We start from the raw sequence: 12,892 nt of genomic DNA, 5'->3' as shown, positions 1-12,892 counted from the left end.
AAGGAAAGAAGAGAGAGGTTAAAAAGGTAGGCGTTAAGTTGGTCTCCAGACCCACCTGTGAGCAGATCAGACAGAGCCTGCACCCTGAAGCTCCCCTCATACCTGCGCCACTGCGGCGGGTGCTCATGTCTGCCACGTATGTCCACTCATTGGTCGCAGGGTTGTACTGCTCCACGGTGCTCAGGCACTGGCGGGAAGCCCCATCGTAACCCCCAACAGCGTATAGCTTTCCTGGAACAGATGAACAAGATGAGGGTGGTGCCAGGGACCTGTCATGGAACCAGAGCGTGACAGAAACTCCATCTTGAACCCACTGGGCACACTCACCTCCTTCAGACCTCAGGGCAAGTCCCTGCAAGGGAACCACCAACTTACTCCCCAACGAGGCAAAGCATACTTCACATCTCAGACTTCTACTTCCTCTTATGCACTGAGATCCTTGAAGCAACACTGTGCCTCTTTCTAAATAAGCATCCCAAGTATCCAGCACAAAGCATTGGCCCAGCACTGCTGGGGCTCGGTATCCTCTTACTAGTGGACTGTTAGATCTTCTCCAGAACAAGGCACAAGAGACAGAAAACCAGAGGGCCCCAGCTATGGGCAAGCAGGTTGGTTCTCTGGCTAAATGCTCACAATAACAGACAGAACAAATATGGGAAAATATTCTTCAGTGGGAACCCAAACCCTGTCTTAGCCATGGTTTGTAATCTGTTCACAACTCTCACAGGTGGAGTGTGTGAAGGGAGGGATCTGGGTGCACTCTGGGCTGACATGGCCAGAATGTATCTACAGACGCCCTTGTGATCTCTGAGCCATGCACAAGAGCCCTGAAGCACCATCACCTATTTTTAAAATAAAAATACTAATAAGCTGTTATCTAAGAGCATCATTTCTGCCTCAGGATGGGGTAAAGTGGGGTAGGAGTCGGGAACTTGTTACATGAGTCCTCCCAGAGAAGTTATTTAAACATTTGGGGCTGAACATATAGTCTTAGAATGCAGTAGGAAGGTCGTGTGTGTGTGTGTGTGTGTGTGTGTGTGTGTGTGTGTTGGGGAATCCCTATGGGGACCATGGAGTTATAACAGAGACCCTAAACACTAGCTATACACTAAATAAACACAACCAGATGTAAATCTAATTAACAGCATTACTTAAAACATATTTTTGTCAATGTGCTTTCATAATAGAGAAATTCCAAGAGTACCATCAGTATGTGAAAATTTGCAATTATTTTATGTTAGAAAGAGATTCACAGTCTGAAAATGCTCTAGCGTCAGGACTATTGCCATATCAGGACTCTACCACCAACCAGCCCTGCGGGGAATAAAACATGTACAATTATTTCTCCTTCTATCCTTGAGCCTGGTTTTGCCCCACCTCTCAACTGGCCCTTCTGGAAAAAGGAAACACCCCCTCCCCAGTTCTGCCCTCACCTAAGCCAGAGAGAAAAGTTCTGACTCAGCAGCTCCTCCAGTGTCCCGCCCACTCACAATGTGCTGCCTGGGATGCAACTCCCTGCTCACCCAGCTGCCCACCACTTGTCAAAGCCTAAGCCGCTCAGGGAGGAGAAAGAGCTGAGCTATGGAGGGCATAAGATGCTCCAGAGGGCTACCCCAGGAGCCTAGAAACCTTATTCTCCATTAACACACGATCTCCACTCTGTTGGGAGCTTCTGCCTCATCTCCGAGCTCCACTGTCCCTTTTCCTAACAGGGCTTCTACTGGGCAGCTGGTAGCAATGATCCTGATTTCCATTCTTTCTTTTTCCTAGTGTCATTCAGACTGTGCAGCCATGGAGACGATGAGAGGGAGGAGAGTCTCATGGAGACAATGTGGGGAGCTGTGTCTACAAGGCCACAGCGAAGCTGAGTCTGCTTCAGGTCCTCCCTTCACATTCTTGGACTCTCTGCTGCCCCAGGATGACTCACAGCCAAGAGATTCAGACTTGGGAAGGACAGATCAAATTCCCTGTCTGTCCTCCATGTCAACAGGACATGCTACAAGACACATAAGAGAACATGCTCACAGAAGCCTTTGTCAAGGAGTGTTTCAAATTACTATCGTGAAGGTGTCTCCTCTAACCCCCATCAACCATTCCAACCTGTGTCAGCTGGAAAAACACACACTTAAGGTTTCTCCTTGAGTCTGTTAACAGGGATATGCTACTCCATTGGCTAAGGAACAATGAGGAAAATGGGAAGGTGGCTAGTCAAAGCACTTACATTTGACAGACAGATCGATTTCTGTCCCACCAGAAGGATGAGATTGAAAGAAATAATTTATCTTTGTAAGAGGACAAAATCCTTGCACTTGCTAAGATGACTTGTTCAGGATGTTAGAATAATATGAAAATTTAAACCACACAATACTGATACAGACTGAGAAATGAAATGAGAATGAAAATCTTTCTACTGATGTCTAATTCACTGCACATTACCCACTCCCCGAAGCACTAGTGTATGTTCTTGTGTGCGTCCAAGAGAGAGAGAATGCTTAGGTCTGATGCACAGATATTCAAGCTAAATTCCCACCTCAGGACAGGCTAATGAATCAGTATTGTTCTGCAAAATATACTGTTTTAGTTCAAATAATGCTCTATGCTTTAATACACATGTGAATTCACACATATTTATAAAACTCCCTAATTAGCATTTTCTAATGGTCTGCAGGGGTATAGCACAGTGGCGAGAGCACTGGGTTAGGAGTTAGACCTGGGTTCAAGGACTGGCTGTGCTATTTAATAACACGGGGCACACATCACTTACCCCTCTGGGACTCAGTCTGCCCTTCTGGAGAATGGAGAAAATCTAAATCCTGCCTATCTCCTTCAGAAGGGTTTTGGGAACAAAATGAGGAATTGGTTGTGAAAGCCACTTACAAACTATGGCGTGTTGTCTAAGCAGGCACCAGACATCACCACTCCGTTCCGCATCACCCCACACACCTTTCCTGGTAGAGCGGGACTCCACCAACAACGTGCCCTGCATGGACTAATCAGCCCTCAGTCAGGGCTCTGGTAATGTTCAACATATGAACATGAGGACAAAATAAAACAACTCTCACCCCCTCTATATTATATTCCTGGGTTATAACTTGACTATGGGTTCCCGTCACCTCTCCACTTCCCAACCTGTAACAGAGCTATTAACAAATGGCCAAAGTGACCCTCCTAGGCTCCTCCTAGTTCACTCACTTACTTACTTTGGGCCAGTAGCTTCACCTCTCTGAGTCTCAACTTTCCTCATCTGTTACATTAGGAAACTAGCACCCGACTCTGAGCAGTGATGAAAGGAATAGAGCCAGACAACGAGGAGAAGGCCCGTGCCTGGGGTTGGGGCCCACTGCTGCTCCTTACCCTCCACAACACCCACACCCACGCTGCTCCGCCGCGTGTTCATTGGGGCCACGAAGAACCACTCATTGGTCTTGTAGCTGTAGGCTTCCACCGATGCTAGGCCTGGGAGAGAAGAGACTCATGAGATTTCTATGGCACTAGGCCTCGCCCTGCTGTGCTGAGACCCAGTGTGGATGGGGAAGAGTGCAAACCTGGGGGCTAGAAACCTGGGCGCATGGCTCAGCACCACCTCTATCTCACCGTGTGGCCCATGGCACCTGCCTGAAACACGTCTGCACTGTAGCCACCTGAGGGGACCACTAAGACCTAACTCGGAGGGTGGGTTGTGAGAGGACGGGGGTTATAACTGAAGTGCCCTATAGGCATAAATTGTTAAATCTACAGAATGGAATAAATACTTTAGGTTGCCTCACTGAACACCTGTTCCAACACCCTTTTCCCTTGTCTTCATCTACCTGAGAAGCTGAAAAGCTGAAAACTTGCCCTCCCAGACTCCCTGCCAGCTAGAGGTGAACAAGTCAATGTGGCCTACCCAGAAATCTGACAGGGATTTCTGAAATAGCCTTTTCTTTTATGAGGCAGATGCCACCTCTTCCTGCTTTTTGTACCTAGAACACAAATATGTTGGTTGGAACTATAACAGCCATCTTATGATCATGAGGATAATGCCAAGAGGCTTTCACAGAACTTGACCCAAATATTTTTGAGCAAATGGACCAAGTCAGCAACTGCCAATCTCTAGACTTCTTGTTTCATGAGTAAAACAAAATCTCTAATTTTTTAAGCCACAGTTTAGTCAGTTTTTCTAATTATAGCCAAAAGAAAATCCTAAAAGAATTCTAAAAAGAAACAATGTCCTACTACCCTTTTATTCCCAGCTCCCATTACTAGAAGCAGCCCCCAGAGGGCTAAAGACCCTGGAGTTATATGAGTGAGGCCCAGAGAAGGCTGGTAAAGGGCACCAAGTTGTAAAGAAACAAATGAAAATTCAAAGAAGGAAAAAATATTGTTTTCACATCTCTGGGGGCCAAAGGATATCATTTTTTTTAATAGTTTAATAGAGTTATTGTCTACAGAGACACCACCTGGAGATATGAAAAGAAATGAGATAATCTCTCCAAGTCCATGTCCACTTCTAGTTTCTAATTCTACCTTTGAAGCTAGATAAATACCAGGAGCAAAGAGACGTTCCTACAGTGGCCCAGCCTTGCAAAGATTCAGTGGGTAGTCACACAGGACAATGGACAAAGACTGTGTCCTCAGCCATGCCTCTTCCTATGGCTGAACCTTAGCTCCCTCATCTGTCCAACAGAGGGTTCAGACAACAGTCCTGAGACACCCTCTCTTTCTAAGTCTCATCTTCTGAGTAAATGGGTTCCCAGCCACTGGCAGGGAGAAAAGTCCCTCTTCTGACAATTGGGATCCTTCCTAAAGCCCTATAAATGACAGCACATGGGCAGTTACATATTTTTTTGTGTAGGAAGGCCTGGCTCTGGCACCCAAGCTGGGAGAGAATAAAGGATGGGGAGGTTCTTGGGGAGGTAGCTATGGATGGACAGAAGGCCCAAGAACTGACTGAGCAAACCAGGGTTGCAAGGAGGGTGTGTCCCAGGGACAAGTGGGGACCATGTCTAGGACCTACCGGTACTGCCATCAAAGCCCCCCACGGCGTAGAGCAGGTCATTGAGCACAGCTGCACCCAGCGTGCTCCGGCGTTCCTGCATGCTGGCAATGGACGTCCACTGGTCCTTCACACCGTCATACACATCCACTGTCCGCACACGCAATGAGCCGTTAAACCCGCCCACAGCATACACATGGCCAGCCATGAACACCACACCTGAGGCACAGAAAACCAAGGCACCTGATACCTCATGGTGATGAGTAACAAGGGGGAAGCAAGGCAGGCATGTAAATAATTCACCACCGAAGGTGATCTCCAACTTAAGATATTTGTAAGTCATTGTGGGACTCATTGCATTTCTTCCCATATTTGCTTTTCTAATTTTGTTCCATTCAAGCAAACAAGTTTTAGCTTTAAGCCCCTAAGCACATAAGAACTGATCCAGGAAGGTACAGCTAGACACTGGGCAAGTGGGGAAGGAAAAGAAAGAGAGTCTGTAATGCACAGATGTTTGGGGCAAAAAGGAGCAAAGCATGACTTCTGCTACCAAACGGAGAGGCAAGCCAGGGAAAGGCAGCCGTGCACTAGGGGATGGCACTGCTCACCTGCTCTGCATCTCCTGGAGGGAAGCTCGGCAATCTGGTCCCATCGGTCCTCCTCAAAATCATAGCACTCCACACTGCGGATCGCCTTGGGTGCCTGTCCACCGACCACAATCATGACCTCCAGAAAGACAAGTGGATGTTAGCTGCGTCTCTCTAACAGCCAGCTAATGGTACTTTCACATACTAATTGCTCAGGGTCCAGAAGTGACCTGAGATGCCAATCTACAGAGCTACATACATGAAGCTGCTGCCCCTAATCACCAGCAGGCATGAATATTCACAAAATGTCTAATGAGCATCTTCCCACAGAAACACAACCATAAGATCTATGCTTCCCAAATGCCACTGCCCAGAGCTATGCTTACGGTACATGCAGACACTCACGGCATCTTCTGCCAATTGCAGTACCCTCAAGGATTTTTGGGCAGGGAGACTAAATTTTATATCAACACAAAATAATTCCAAATATATATCAAAATTGAGTCGTCGGCAGCCGTCCGTCTCGAGAGACGATGGTGTAGCTTCTTAAGTGTCTATCTGCACCGCCGAGAATGGCTGTGCAGTCCGACTCGGGAGTGACACGGCATCTGTCTCCTCCCGTGTTGAATCGACATCTTGCGATGACGCTGGAGTGTCCTCTCCAGTGGAGCTGAAGCTACAGAGCCTGGGCAGGGTGATATGGAGGGTCTGCTGTTGCCCATGCAGCAGACCCCCCCTCTCTTCGCAGCTGAAGGGTCCAAGGGAAAGACGGAGTCGATACAGCTTGGCTTCAGGTGCGCCGCAGGAGTTGCCGGTGTTGACTACAACGTCAAACCGCCTTAGGGACTCCGGCTCCGGATTTTCTGTCGGGGTTTACTCCCTTAGCCTTTCCCCAGAAGAGGTATGCCGCAAGGCAGCGGAGGTTTTTTTTTTTGGAGTCAGAGTTTTCCTTCTCTGATGTACCCTGACTGGAAGATCGAACCAGCGACACTTAGCTCGCAGGCCAACGCTCAATCCACTGAGCTAAACCAGCCAGGGCAAATATACTCAAAATTGAGTATATCTTAGAATACAGTACAGAATTTAAATGCATTAAGTAAAATTATTTCCAAACTACTTCTGAATGCATTAGCTACAGGGGGTACTTATTCATTGGAGTATGGAAAAAAAATTATGAAACACTGCTTTGTGGTGTTACTACAAAAATGTATGTAACTGATAATGTTCTGAAAAACAGTGCTAACAGTACCATTTCCAAGTAAGGTGGTAGCTACCACTGTCAGTTCTTGTACGAAGTATGTTGTCATTCACTTGTCACAACTCTGTGATGCAGATATTATCAACTCCATTGACAGATGAGAAAAGTAAAGCTCAGAGAACATAGGTACACTGCCCAAGGTCACAACGCTAAGAGTGGCAGAACAGGGACTGAAAGCCAGTCCCATCACTCTCCTGCTCTAGAGACAGGCTCCACACAAAGACAGCTCACTGCATCCATGTTTTTCAAACTGCAGGTCACATTTCATTTAGGGCCATGAGATCAATCAAATGGATTACAACCAGCATACTTTTAATGGAACAGCACATAAGATATAATAAGGGTGTTATCACAGAAATACTTGTTTTGGCTATACACACATATACATATCTCCTGGAGAGCAATTTTAAAATATTTCTTTGTGTCTCGTATTGTATGTATAAATAAATAAATAAATACCACTCTTCTGGCTACAGTAATAGAGCTGCAATACTTAATTGTGGTACCCCTTTGTTGTAATTTTCATCACATATTATTAGTAATAAAAATTAAGGTGTCAAAGTTAACAATGGGTTAAATATTTTAATAAACCTGTGCAAATTCATGGCTGTCCTCATAATAACATCATTCACACTCACTGGCATTCCCTTTCTTAAGTGGAGAGAAAGGGGTAGAGGTCACAGGCAGCCAACCACTGTAAGTCACAGGATTTTATCATTACCTATAGCCTGTCTCATTGATTCCAGTGGTCCTCAAACCTCAGTGTACATCAGCATCACCCTGAGGGCTTGTTAAAACACAAATTACTGGGCCTGACCCCAAGTTTCCAATTCAGTAGGTCTGGAGTGAGACTGAGAATCTGCATTTCTAACAAGTTCCTAGTTGATGCTGATGCTGTTCCAGGATTAATACTTTAAAAGCCACTATTTTAACCCATGAACCACAGGGATTTCCTGGTGAGTGTGCCAGTAACAATTTTTGCTACTACAAACCACTATAGTGCACTTTACTGCCCCACAATGTATTCTTGGGGAGAAAAGTGATCATCGAAATCAGAGTGAGCTCAAAGAAGTACATCCGCAGGTGAACATTATCTACAATATGAGGAGGCAGACAAGCACTGCTCAAGATCAAGCATGGAAGCCCCAAGATTCCAGATTCAGGCTCAGCCACTGCCCACATGGGTCATCTCTGGTCACCAGAGTTAGTCCACAGCTATCTGTGGCCAAGGAGGTGACCAATGTTCAACAACTCAGAATTTACTTCTGACTTCTGGGACATCCCAAAGGAACCCAGGGCATACAGGTCAGGCTTAATGCTGCTGCTGCTTCTGGAAATAAACATTCTCTATTCAACTTTCCTTCCTGCCTAGGTACAGAGGGTCCACTGCTCTGTGTCAAGAGCAGCTCTTTTTCAGAGGGAAGCTGAATTCTACATTGCTTCCCACCTGTAATTCTTTGCTTAGCTGGGCGTCCAGGAACAGTTTAAGGAAGAACATAGCCTCTCAGCAAACTTCAGACAATGCCCAAGTCATCCAGGGTCAATAATGCCCTGCCTTCATAAACAAACCTAGAACTTGCATTGTCCTTCTGGTTCTGATTTGTTACAGCTAACATGAAATCAAACTATTGCAAAAATTTTCTTTGAAGTATAATTTGGGGGGCTCAGTGAGAATCAAACCAGTGTTGTCTTTCTGCAGTGACCTCAGGTACCCAACACTCTCACACAGGCTGTTTCCTTTCCTTGAAATATTCCTCCCCCTTTCTAAGCCCTCTGCTTTAACACCTACTTATCTTTCAGCTCTCAGTTTACATGCCATTCTCTCCAAGAGGACCTCTCTGACCTCTAAATCTGAGTTACATATTCCTTCTCTGAGATTACATATGCTCTGTGCTCTTCCACTAAAGCAGACCAGCATTGTATTGTACTTGAACTGTCTGGCAACCTTGTCTCCCCTCCTAGACAGTGAGTCTTGCCAGGGCAGAAAATTTATCTGCCTCGGTCACCCAGATAGCCCTAGGGCCTCATGGTGCCAGGTAAAAGTTAGGACTCAAATATTTATTTTGAATAAAGAATGAATGAATAGTAAATAGCACATGCAAAGAGATACATGAAAGAAATACACAGGTAAATGGGAAAAATACACAGGCCAGAATGCACTTCCTTGGGTTAAGACATGTTGGACACCAGATTACAATTCTGGGGATGTTGAGGAAAAACAAAATAGAAAGAGAGAGCTTATTCAATCTTTTGACTCTATTACCAAAAGAAAGGTTTCTTATTCTTTATACAAGCTGTCAGACTCCTGTAAATATAAAAGGCAAAGCTTTCAGGAAAGCTCACCATCCCCAGAACCATCTTCCACCAGGGGTACCAGAGGTACGTTCACATTGAAGAAAATCCAGCACTCATATCTGAGAATTTTCATAGTAACACAGAAACAAAATTATAGAAATATAAAAATTTCAATGTTCAAGTGAAACATGAGTAGAAACACAAAAATAATATAGGACAAGGTTTTCAAAATAAACTTCCCTTTAAGCTCATAAAGCCACCAGTAAGAGAAGATGTTTAATATTCAAAACTTGTGCAATAATCTGGGAATAGTAATTATGAGGTTTTGTGAAATAAGACCATCAGTTCCCCAAAATGTGGAGGTAGCTCAAGGCAGAGAGAGAACTATCTTTCTGTTTCTCTCCTAGGCATAAGTAGTCCAATTTCTATGGCAACCCTTGCAAGAAGCCATCAAACAAGGAACATTATACTCATCATCATGTAATTGTGCAGAATAAAAAGAATAAATTTTCTATTTTGAACACTAACTAATGATTGTTTCCATAGATACCTGAGCTCAGTGACCAATCAGACAAATATGAGTATTCCCCAAGATCTACATGTATTATATCTCTGAAATTACAAATCTCTAGCTACTTAAGAAGACCACAGGATATCAGGACAAGAGAGACCTGAACCACTTTTCTTACAAGCCCTCATTTTACATTTCCAGAAAAACTCAGGCCCAAGGAGTTCAATAGGCATATTTTTCTTGCCCCAACACCCCTAAATTCCAACTTAGTAAATATTTGTAATGCCTTCAATAGAAATTACTGAATCAAATCAGCTAACTTAATGATCACTACTTTTAACATTTATCCTTCAAGGTAACCATAAGTAAGAACTACCAGTAGTCATACGGAAATCACAATAATCTAAAGAACCAGTTCCAGGCTAATAATTATGCTAGACTGAACATGATTTGGTCATGCTCAAGAACCGCAACGCACTTGGGCATCTTGCAGGGTACCTCAGAGTCCTACCCCCAAGTCTCATTTGACACTGTGTTGAAGGCTGCAGAAGTTCTGGTGAATGGAAAGTTCTGGCTGACAGAATACAGGTGATCCAGACTCAGCTGTCTGGGGGGATGGTTATTGGACAACTCCCAAGGAAAACAAGCTCATTCTGGGAAGTCAAATGGCCATTTACTTTATGTAGATCAGTGAATGAGACCATGGAAAGACTACCTGATTCCTTAGGAAGGAAATTTCAATCCCAGCATAACACAATAGTTTTTAGGTAAATATAAAATGCTCTTTTTCACAGAGAGTAGCCAGGGAAAGGAGCAGGAGGTAAGCAGAGCAGAGCTTTCCGGCGCACTGTGAATGAAGACCTTAACCCTGGACCCATAAGTCATTAAACTCTCCACAAAGATGAGAGTCACAAGCTGGGCTCTGCACACTTTTTCGTCAGGCAAGAGTAGAGTGTGTGTCCAAACTCTCTTCCATGACCGGTGAGCTGGGCAGAAGGCAGGCCCAGCCAGTCGGTCCCTCGGGCCAGGGCAGGAAATGAGACTCTCTCTTACCCTGGTGCGTGGGGCCGCAGGGCTAACACCAAAAGTTCATCCGAAGGAGCATGTCGAGGTTGAGGCAGAAGACTTGTCCCAGCAGGTTCCTGAGCAACAGGTGCTGCAGGCAAAGACTGACAGCCAAGGTGCAGAGACAATGGGGGTTAGAGAACCAGCAATGCAAGAATAAGACCCAGAGAAGAGATAAGCAGTAGGAAAACAGGCTTTGGAGTCAGGCACACCTGGAGTCAAATATCAGCCCAATCACTAAATAGCTGGGTGACCATAGACAAGGCACTTACCCTTGCTGAGCCTCACATTCATTACCTATAATATCAGGATAACAGAATGTTCCTCCTATGAGTATTGGGAGGCTTAAATGCTATAAAGCACTTAGTACAGTGCTTGGTAAATAGCACACACTGAATGTTAGCTTCTATTATTAGATCAACACCAGCATCATTACTATTGACATCACTATTAAAGCAGTTTCTAAAAATCAGACTCCCAATAAATGGAAGAAAAGAACACATGATCTGTGAGCACCACCCCTAATTCCAGGGGTGATGATGGGGCTTTTTCAAGACCTCAGGGTGTTTTCCAGGTGTGGTCTGAGTCCATTTAAAGGGTCAAGATGGAAGGGGAGCAGTGCTAACCCAGAGGCCTGACCCAAGGGAGAAGTCATCCCACCCACCATGCCAACAGCCTTGTTGACGATACCATCTACTGAAAGCAGGACCACTCGGGAGAAATCCACCCACTTTCAGCCCAAATGACTTTTTGGTGCCAAGTTAAAGATTTGAATAGAGATGTCAACTGAACTTAAATTACAGTGAAAAGTGCCAGGCTCAGTACATCTCCAAAGGGTTCATTTGCAACTTCCTGGAACCTCATTTCTCTACTGCAGTCTGGGCAACGTAGGAGTGTTTCGAGCAGCTGGGAGACAGCCTGTGGTTGTCCATGGCAACCCAGCCTCAGGGAAAGTGCTGGGCGGTGAATGTGTGGGAGCGCAGATGATGCTATTAGCTGTTCCGGCTTTGAATGCATCAGTCTGATCTGGGCATATAGGCTCAAAAAAAAAAAAAATCCTTTCTAGGCTCTGCAGCTATGTCAAGGCAGAGTCCTATTTCTCTCAGGGAGAGAGCTTGGCTGGCAAACAGGTTCACCGCTGAGAACTGCCAAGAACAGTGCAAATCTCTCTCCACCACCGTGTTTCTCAAAGTCAGCTCTGTCAGCAAGCCTATCCGGACCGAATCCATGAAAGCCCATCTTAGTCTGTCCCTGTGGCTGCTCCTCCCGCTAGCCCAATTACCTATTTCCTTCTCTTACTCCACTTATTTGGCTACTTATATATTTCTACCTTACTTTCTCGGAGGGACCTCTTAAAATTAAAAGCTCCAGACGGCAGGAGTTGGGCTTCTTTTCACACAGTATCCAGCTAAAATGCTTTTGTGAAATTCGGAGGGAGTATAATAGAACAGTTAAAAGCACGGGGTCTGTAGTCTGTCATCCTTGACTTAAACCTCAGCTCGGCTATTTACTCACTGTGCTTTAAAGATGCATCACAAATTCTTTGATACTACTCCACTCAAGACATGCAATTTAATTCCCCTCCCCTTGAGTGTGGGCTAGACTTACTGACTTGTACCCAGCACATAAAACACAGCAGAAGTGATGGGACATCACCGTGAGAGTACGTTACATTCCCTCCCTGTAGTAGAATCATTTATTATGGGGAAAGCCAGCTGCCACAGCATAGGGGCACTCAAGCACCTCATTGAGATGCCATAGGACAAGAAACTTAGGCCTACAAGCAACCACGAGGGTAGACTTTGAATCAGATCCTCCCCAATCAAGCCTTGAGGTGACTGCAGCCCTAACCAACAGCTCAGTGCAACTTTATAATAGGCTCTTGTCCTGGACAACGCAACTAAACCACTCTGGGATTCCAGTCCACAGAAACTCTGAAATAATAAACATTTGTTAGTTAAGGTAATCTGTAATGCAGAAACTGGTAACTAATATATAATGAATAGGTGACATAATCCAATATCCAATTTCCTCGTGTGTAAAATGAGGATAATTACAATTTTGAATCTCCTATGAGATAGTAAATGCAAATCACTTAGCCCAATGCTTGGCACATGCTAAGTGCTTAGCAACTGAGATCTGCTATGATCATCATTGGGGGTTAGCATTTTGTAGTGCTCCAAAGCATAAGCTTTGAGTCA

At 45.0% G+C, this 12,892-nt stretch overlaps 1 protein-coding gene across 1 annotated transcript in view; it reads right to left on the bottom strand.

The window, feature by feature from the left end:
• Nucleotides 1-12,892, bottom strand: part of KLHL3 (kelch like family member 3) — a 114,498-nt gene that overhangs the window by 10,260 nt on the left and 91,346 nt on the right. The window contains exons 9-12 of the mRNA XM_090288277.1: nt 5,584-5,701; nt 4,997-5,194; nt 3,355-3,456; nt 103-231 (exon numbers count right to left, since the gene is read on the bottom strand). Coding sequence (XP_090144403.1) covers nt 103-231; nt 3,355-3,456; nt 4,997-5,194; nt 5,584-5,701 — 547 coding nt within the window. The remainder of the gene's footprint in view (nt 1-102; nt 232-3,354; nt 3,457-4,996; nt 5,195-5,583; nt 5,702-12,892) is intronic.

This window comes from Furipterus horrens, unplaced genomic scaffold (genome assembly GCF_987537825.1).
Source record: "Furipterus horrens unplaced genomic scaffold, mFurHor1.1.pri manual_scaffold_10, whole genome shotgun sequence".
Classification (NCBI taxonomy): Eukaryota; Metazoa; Chordata; class Mammalia; order Chiroptera; family Furipteridae; genus Furipterus; species Furipterus horrens.
Note: the sequence above shows the minus strand (reverse complement) of the source record. Positions and strands in the feature narration are given on the sequence as shown.